Source organism: Coenobita brevimanus, chromosome 2, assembly GCF_032717465.1.
Source record: "Coenobita brevimanus isolate Jiangsu-jjx chromosome 2, ASM3271746v2, whole genome shotgun sequence".
Taxonomy (NCBI): domain Eukaryota; kingdom Metazoa; phylum Arthropoda; class Malacostraca; order Decapoda; family Coenobitidae; genus Coenobita; species Coenobita brevimanus.
In genome coordinates, this window is record NC_136955.1 from 9,066,202 (window position 1) to 9,074,307 (window position 8,106).

General features: G+C 42.5%; 1 protein-coding gene across 1 annotated transcript; it reads left to right on the forward strand.

Moving 5' to 3' along the window:
• Nucleotides 1–6,137: 6,137 nt before the first annotated feature.
• Nucleotides 6,138–6,632, forward strand: LOC145391192 (uncharacterized). Its single transcript, XM_080265875.1, has one exon. It carries the CDS (start codon nucleotides 6,138–6,140, stop codon nucleotides 6,630–6,632), a length of 495 nt encoding a protein of 164 aa, XP_080122001.1.
• The last annotated feature ends 1,474 nt before the right edge of the window (nucleotides 6,633–8,106 follow it).

Genomic DNA, 8,106 nt, shown 5'->3' on the forward strand with positions numbered 1-8,106 from the left:
TGTATCTCTGAAACATAGTGACTAGATGATTTTTATGCTAATTCTGAGGTTTTCAGGCACAGCCGACACGATAGTACATTTACTGGTTCGGTATCACAACATTTGATACTCAAATTCAATATGGCCATCTTCCAAAATCCGTAGCTAACAAGAAAGTTGTCAAATTTTCGATATAGCTGGAATAAAGCAGTACTCTCTGGAAATTACTATTTCAGTTTTTTTGGTAAATGTCTGCTTGAACTCAGTTTTGGAAGGAAGTCATTATATACGTTCCTTCCATGGAATCATGATGGTATCAGATTTTCTCAACTCCTTGGCATGAGAGGCATTCTGGGAGTGGTTGATGCAGAATGATCGTAGTATCAATGACGAATTCATAGAACGTGCACAGGAAGTACAGAGATCTCTATGTGCAAAGGAAAGACCCACCGAGAAGTTCGCAGAACTATTTGACCTGTCATCAGATCTCCATGAACAATTTGAGTGTTTTCTGGAAGAATGCTGTGCAAAATCTGAGGTGTGTCAGAAGGCTACTTACGAGTGTTTCAACAGATGGCTCCTACTATCAAGCATGTGGTCGCATCAGATCGAGAACGAAATTTCCCTCTACACATAGCTTCCGTGGAAGCTTTTCTGCCAATCTTCTGAGAGAGCAACTGCATCAATTACTTTCGCCATGGCATGATCTACCTTGAATCCACGAAAGCCTTAGAAGCAACTCATCCGGATGTTTTTCAGTGGTTCATGCATGGTCAGTTTGTCGTGGAGAATCGAGTTGAAAGTTACATCAATGCTGTTGCACCGAATATGAAGCTAGAACAATCCATCCACAGGGCATCAAAAAGTGCTAGTGGCATTGTTGGCCAAATAGAAGTCTGAGGGTCGTGATCGAGTGGCAACTCATTTTCCACAAAATTCTCCTCATCTCAAACAACTTCATTGATATTATGAATGACTATATGCAGAATTTCACGAGCTTTCAAGTGAGTTTGGTTTCGAGTTGATATGTCCAATAGTTTTCGAGTAAATCGGAAAAAACTATGAAAATCGCCTAAAAACATCTGATTTGTTTATTAGTTCATATGTTATTAGTGACACTGTAACAAACATATATGTAAATTCTATCCAGTTTTGTAGCCCAAAGGTTAAGGAAGCCCATGATATAATTCACAGTGTTATAACCCTTATTGTTATTGAGAAAATGAATTTTGAAAAGTTACGATGAATTACTGCAGTAACAGCACCTACGCTCCGGCCTGTAAGCTGACTATGTTCGTCTTTTGGAACTTTTTCCCAAATAATTATTTGCACACATAGGTTACTTTGCTTTACAAAAGTGTGCATAAGAAATCATCAGCTTGATCATGCTTTCTTCGGATTTTTGATGCGACCTATACTTTACGAGTTAAATGACTGAGAGAACAGCAATGAAATGCACCATATTTTCCCTAAGAAAATATATAGTAAACACGCATTTTATACCTTACAAAACTATCTATCTACCTAGGCTGCTTCCCCCAAGGAAAGGGAGGTAGCCGAGATAGGACGACACACTCCCCATTTACTCATCCATTCAAACACATTCATTCGCATCTTAGCCCCAAAGGGGAGAAGGGACAGATCCTCACTGCACCACACCGCACAAGGGTCAACTGCGCAATGCAATCAGTGACATCCGCAGCAGGGCCCGACAGCAGAACTGGTTTACCCCTGCCACATCATAACAGACCCATCCCCTTACCCGCACCTGACCTGACTAGCTGATCAGACCAAATGCGGGAGAATATCCCCTCAGGGCTGCGTCATCACTTATTCATTCACAATTTCTCTCCATTTATTGCTGTCACGCACAGCCACTCTTCCTTGCTCAACAGACATCCCTCTCGCATCCAGCGCTCTCTTCACACTGTCCATCCATCCTATTCGTGGTCTTCCTCTCAGCCTTACACCTCTCACATCAGATCTAGTTATCTTTTTCACCAATCGCTCATTATCCATTCTCTCCATATGCCCAAACCATCGCAACACCCTCTGCTCAACTCTACCAGCCATCTTCCGAACAACTCCAGTTCTCCTTCGCACTTCATCATTTCTCACCCGATCCATACGCGTCACTCCACACATACTCCTCAGACACCTCATCTCCATTACATTCAAACTTTTCCTCTCTGCTACACCCATATTCCATGTTTCAGCCCCATATAATGCAGTCGGTACCATAACACCCTCATACAGCCTTCTCTTTATATCCATTCTAAGTGAACGACATTTAAACACTTTTTTCATTCCTCCCATCACCTTTCCTACTTCATTTATTCTAATCTTCACTTCTGCATCTATTCTTCCATCCACAGAAACATGTGACCCTAGATATTTAAAACAATCTACCTCCTCAAGCAACTCACCATTCAAAACTATATTCATCCCCCTACCATCTATCAACCTCGTACACTTCATCACTTTACTCTTATTCTCATTTACTTTCAATTTCCTCCTTTCACACACCCTTCCAAACTCCTCTACCAACTGTCTCAATCTCTCCTCTGAATCAGTCACCAGTGCAGTATCATCTGCAAACAGCAGCTGCTTCAGATTCCACTCTCCACCATCAACATTTACCAGACTCAGACCACCTAAAACTCTTGCATTCACCTCCCTTACAACACCATCCATGTAAATATTAAACAACCAAGGCGACATCACATATCCCTGTCGCAGCCCCACTCTCACTGGAAACCACTCACAGCATTTCCCACTCTTACACACGCTCTACTATTTACATAAAAACTTTTCACCCCTTTTAGTAACCTACCATCAAGTCCATACAATCTTAAAACAGTCCACAAAGCCTCCCTATCAATTCTATCATACGCTTTCTCTAAATCCATAAATGCCCAAAACACATCCTTGCCTTTCGCTAAATACTTTTCACACACTTGTCTCACAGCAAACACCTGATCAACACATCCCCTCCCTCTCCTAAAGCCACACTGCTCATCACCAATCACTCCCTCTGTACCCTCTCTAACTCTCATAATTAACACTCTACCATACACCTTACCTACAACACTCAACAGACTTATACCCCTAAAGCTAGTACATTCATACTTATCACCCTTGCCTTTATACAACGGGACCACACAAGCACTTGCCCAGTCAACTGGCACCATACCTTTCTCAAAGCACACATTCAACAATCTTACTAACCAGTCAACAATAGTCACTCCACCACCCTTCAGGCATTCCACAACACACCCATCCATACCTGCAGCTTTCCCTGTTTTCATCTCCTTTACTGCCTTCTCCACTTCCTCCTTCGTGATCAAAGAATCATTCAACTCTCCCAACACATTTATTCCTTGCACCCTTCCATCTGCCACAATCTCAGCCACCCTTTCCTCCTCTACATTTAACAATCTTTCAAAATACTCTGCCCATCTCTTCCTTACTGCATCCATCTCAATTAACATCCTTCCATCCTCTGCTTTTACTCGTTCTTCCTTCCCAGACTCTCCCTTTCGCACCCTTTGCACCTCCTTCCAAAACATTTTCTTATTCTGTTGAAAATTCTCTGTCAGCCGCCTACCCCACCTCTCATCTGCTGCCACTTTAGCATCACGCACAGCCCTTCTCACTCTATTCCTCTTTTCCTTATACCTTTCATATGACATCTCATCCTTCCTCTGCAGCCACACTTCATATGCACGTCCCTTCTCAGCCACAGCCATACTTACTTCCTCGCACCACCATTCACTTCCTTTTCTTACACCACCACCCACACATCTCACACCACACACCTCTTCTGCATGCCCCACCACAGCACTCTTAAACAACTGCCATTCCTCCTCCATGCTGCCTTACAAAACAGTAGTATAAAAACTAGAAAAATAGGTTGGTTACTCACATCCTCTAGCAGTGTTGTAGTGTTTCTTGAGAGGAGATGGAGTTGCAGAGAGGAGGAAAGGTACGATCACAGCCTACATGTGTGTGTGTAATTCACCAGGTCGGTCAGGATCACTTGATGGTCGTGATCGTCATCTTTTACCCTCCCGGAAGGGAGCTGAGAGCTCATATAGTCCGATCTAAGGGCAAGGCTGTGACCTTCACACACGCACACACCCGTCCCCTTGCTCAAGGGGGACAGTAACCACCCACTTCGTCAGTGAAACTTTTCGCAACCTGAGCGAGGCGCGAACTCCCGTCCACCAGTTGGCAAGCGGGAACGTTAGTGTGTGTGTGTGTGTGTGTGTGTGTGTGTGTGTGTGTGTGTTTGCAATGTGATTTACTACTGTATGCTATCATCAGTATGGTACTGATGAAAACATAGTCCTGTGCAGAGTGGCACATCACAAACAGGACATATATAGCTGGTGTCCCTCCTCCTCCTGTGCAAATAGCACAGCAAACACTGCAGCCTTTTCCTGTGGTGAATAGGAGTGGTGGCAGTGGTGACAGCAGTTACAGGAGCAGTGGTGAAAGGAGTGGTAATGATGGTGCTACTGCCTGTAATGCTAAGCGCTGTGGCTTTGAGGAGGATTTTGCTCTCCCTTTCCTCTATCTCGCCCTCTCCTCCTCACCAAATTCACTATCACATTCACTATCACTAGATTCTTCACTTTCAGTCCCATTAAACAAGTATTTCAAATACTTCTTCCCCAATAAGCCCTTGCTTGCCATTGGAGTTTCAGTGTATAGGAGGGGAATGGTCAAAATTGGATATGAAATTGCAAATTTGGATTTCTCTGAAAATATACAAGACACTCTTATAAACCTTCTTCACAAGCACACTGCATTATATATAACACACTATCACTATAATACATGGAAGGTGTGGTAATAGAAAACGAGGAATAAGATGGTCAGCCGTGCGCTCACACACCCTCCTAGACTGACTGCTGGGAGGACACTGAGCTAAAAATAGGCCACTTGTCCCTATGATAAGATGGTGGGTGTTGCCATATACTTCCCTCAGACATTGCCACCCTCACCTTTGACTCACCAAAATCTGATGCAATTTCATCCACAGGAAAAGTTTCTACGATCATTAATAGGGAAGTTGCGTCATATTGCGTCATCGGTTACTCTTCAAATTGCAAGGACTATGACTCGCATTGCATCACAGTGCATGAAAGGATTAATTTAATTGCTGAAAAAATGAAAATTTTGAACATTATAAAAGATCGTATTGAGCCATTATGCATATTTCCTTTAGTACAACTACTCCAAAATATGATGGCTCGTATTAAAAAAAAATATGAGGAATTTTCAGTCAGAAAAATGAATTCAAGAAAATACAATCATTGTAATATGCAGATATGAAACTGGTACTCATCTAGAAATTGGATTCTAAAGTCAGCAGATTTTTCATGCACGATAGAAAAAAAAAAAAGGGTAAAATAACAGCTAGTGGAGCAGTTTAACATGAACTGTTCTACAAGTCACCCTTAAAAGGTTTGAATTTTTAAGTTACCAAGAAAATGAGTTTAAAGTGGCTTATTGTTCTTTTCTTTCATTTATCGAAATCGCCATTTCAAGAATATAAGATAGTATAGAAAATACTCTTACAAATGAAATCAACTGCTTAGGAAATTTTCTTTTAAAATATCCTGAAGGATGCTGAAAACCCTATATTTTTATGTGAAAACGATAAAAAGGCCACATAAATAAATGTTCTCTAAATTTGTAAACATTCCAAAATATTTCTGAAATTCAGTAAAATTTCACAGAAGTAAATAAAACTTTGTCAGAGGAAGAGGTCAAGTAACATAGAATGATCTTGATTTAGACATGAAATAGACTTGCATTTAGGGTGTTTATTACACGGTGTTTCTGCAGTGATATTGGGTTGTGTGATGGATTGGCAACATTGTAAATTTTAGATCACTGGTCTGGCAGTGCCGCGTGGGGAGATTCACAATAGTGGTTGTCTTGGGATTCTGCTGCCAATGCTCTGCCCAAACTTCTGATATGCCTCTCATAAACTTATGGTATGGATTTTGTGTTGAATAAAGCCTAGAGATAAGACTTGTGTTTTATCACAACAATTTATTCAACACAAATATCCTATCTGTAGTGGTACTAGAGTGGACCCAAGGACCAGGCTGACCACCACACTACCGGTAAACAGTGGCTACAACATGGAATGTCTACTGAAACCAGAGAGACTAGACTCTGACCCTTACTCATCTACGGCTGCTCAGGAATGGAAGCACTGGTTCAAGACCTTTGAAAACTTTTTGGGAGCCCTTCTTCAGGAAATTCTAGACAAGCTAGGTCTACTTATCAACTTTGTATCACCAAAAATCTATGAGGCTATTTCTGAGTGTGCTACCTCTGAGGATGCTATCAGTACCCTAAAGTCACAATATATCAAGCCCACAAATGAAGTTTTTGCAGGCCACCACCTTGCAATTTGCCGCCAGCAGGTTGGTGAGTCCTTAGATGAATACTTTCAAGCACTGAAAATTCTAAGTAAGGACTGTAATTTCCAGGCTGTGACAGCTGCTCAGTATTGTGCAGAGTCCATCAGGGATGCATTTATCAGAGGCCTGCAATCATCACTGATAAGGCTGCATTTGTTGGAGAATAAAACCTTGGATTTAGCCACCACTTTGACAAGGCAAGAACTTTAGATTCGGCCCAAAGGGATTCTGAAGTGTACAGTACCACCCAGCCTTCTCTAGTGGTAAATGCTGCAACTCCTCACCAAGATACTAGCAAAGAAGTTACTGTGGAACCTGCCCTTGTGACAGCTGTTGTAAATGCCAAGTGTTTCTTTTGTGGCTTTTCAATTCATCCACGTCCAAAGTGTCCAGCACGTGGAGCAGTGTGCCATAAATGTCAGAAGAAGGGTCACTTTGCTAAGGTGTGTCATGCTAAATCATCATCAACAGCTTGTGCTTCTACAAATCCAAGTGACCATGCAACACTAGCGACAGTGACTTCTGCATGGCTCCAACCTCACTGTCAAAGGCAGTTATAAAAGTCTTCATGAAGGGAGCAGAGGTAGACGGTCTTATTGACAGTGGCAACTCTGAAAGTTTCATCCACCCAGACTTAGTTAAGCACCACTCCTTGATTGTCCATCACTCATCGGGTGCTGTTTCCATGGCATCAACATCTCACGCTGCTCGGACATCAGGGTTTTGCCATGTAGACCTCAGAGTTAATGGCCAGGATTATCAAGGTGTACGTCTAGCTGTTCTGCCACAACTGTGCTCCAATGTGATTCTTGGGCAGGACTTCCAGAAGCTGCATTGTAGTGTTACTCTGACCTATGGAGGTAAATTGCCTCATCTTGTTGTCTGTGGACTCACCTTAATAATGGACCCACCGAAGCTGTTTGCCAACCTTACAGCTGACTGCCATCCCATATCAGCTAAGTCACACAGCTATTCTTATGAAGATCGGATGTTCATTGAGAAGGAAACTCAGAGGCTGCTGAAGGAGGGCATAATAGAACCAAGTGATTCCCCTTGGCATGCACAGATTGTTGTCGTCAAGGATGATCTTAGGAAGCAGCAGCTGGCCATCAACTACTCTGAGACTATCAACAAATTCGCACTTCTTGATGGGTACCCTGTACCTTGTATTGATGATACAGTGAGCAATATTGCTCAGTACCATGTTTCTAGCATCACTGATCTACGGAGAGCCTATCATCAAGTCCCCATCAGGAATAAAGATAAACCTTACACAGCGTTTGAGGCCGGTGGCGGCCTGTATCAGTTTACTTGAGTCCCCTTTGGGGTCACAGATGGGGTGGCCTGCTTCCAACGGATCATGGATACATTCATTTAAGAAGAGCAACTCACTGGAACTTATGCATACTTGGATAACATTACCATTTGTGGCAAGACCCAGGAGGAGTTTGATGCTAACCTTAACAAGTTCCTGGAGGCCGCCAAGAAGAAAAATATAAGTTACAATGAGGAGAATTGTACTTATGCAACAAAAAGGCTTAGCATCCTTGGTTATGTGGTGGAAGGAGGAGAAATATGTCCAGACTCTGAACGACTTCGACCTTTACGTGAACTGCCAGTGCCTCAAGACAAGAAGTCACTCCACAGAGCCCTTGGCCTCTTTGCTTACTACTCACAGTGGATA

Coding starts and splice junctions, on each gene's coding strand:
- LOC145391192 (XM_080265875.1), top strand. CDS start 6,138: ATGGAATGTCTACTGAAACCAGAGAGACTAGACTCTGACCCTTACTCA.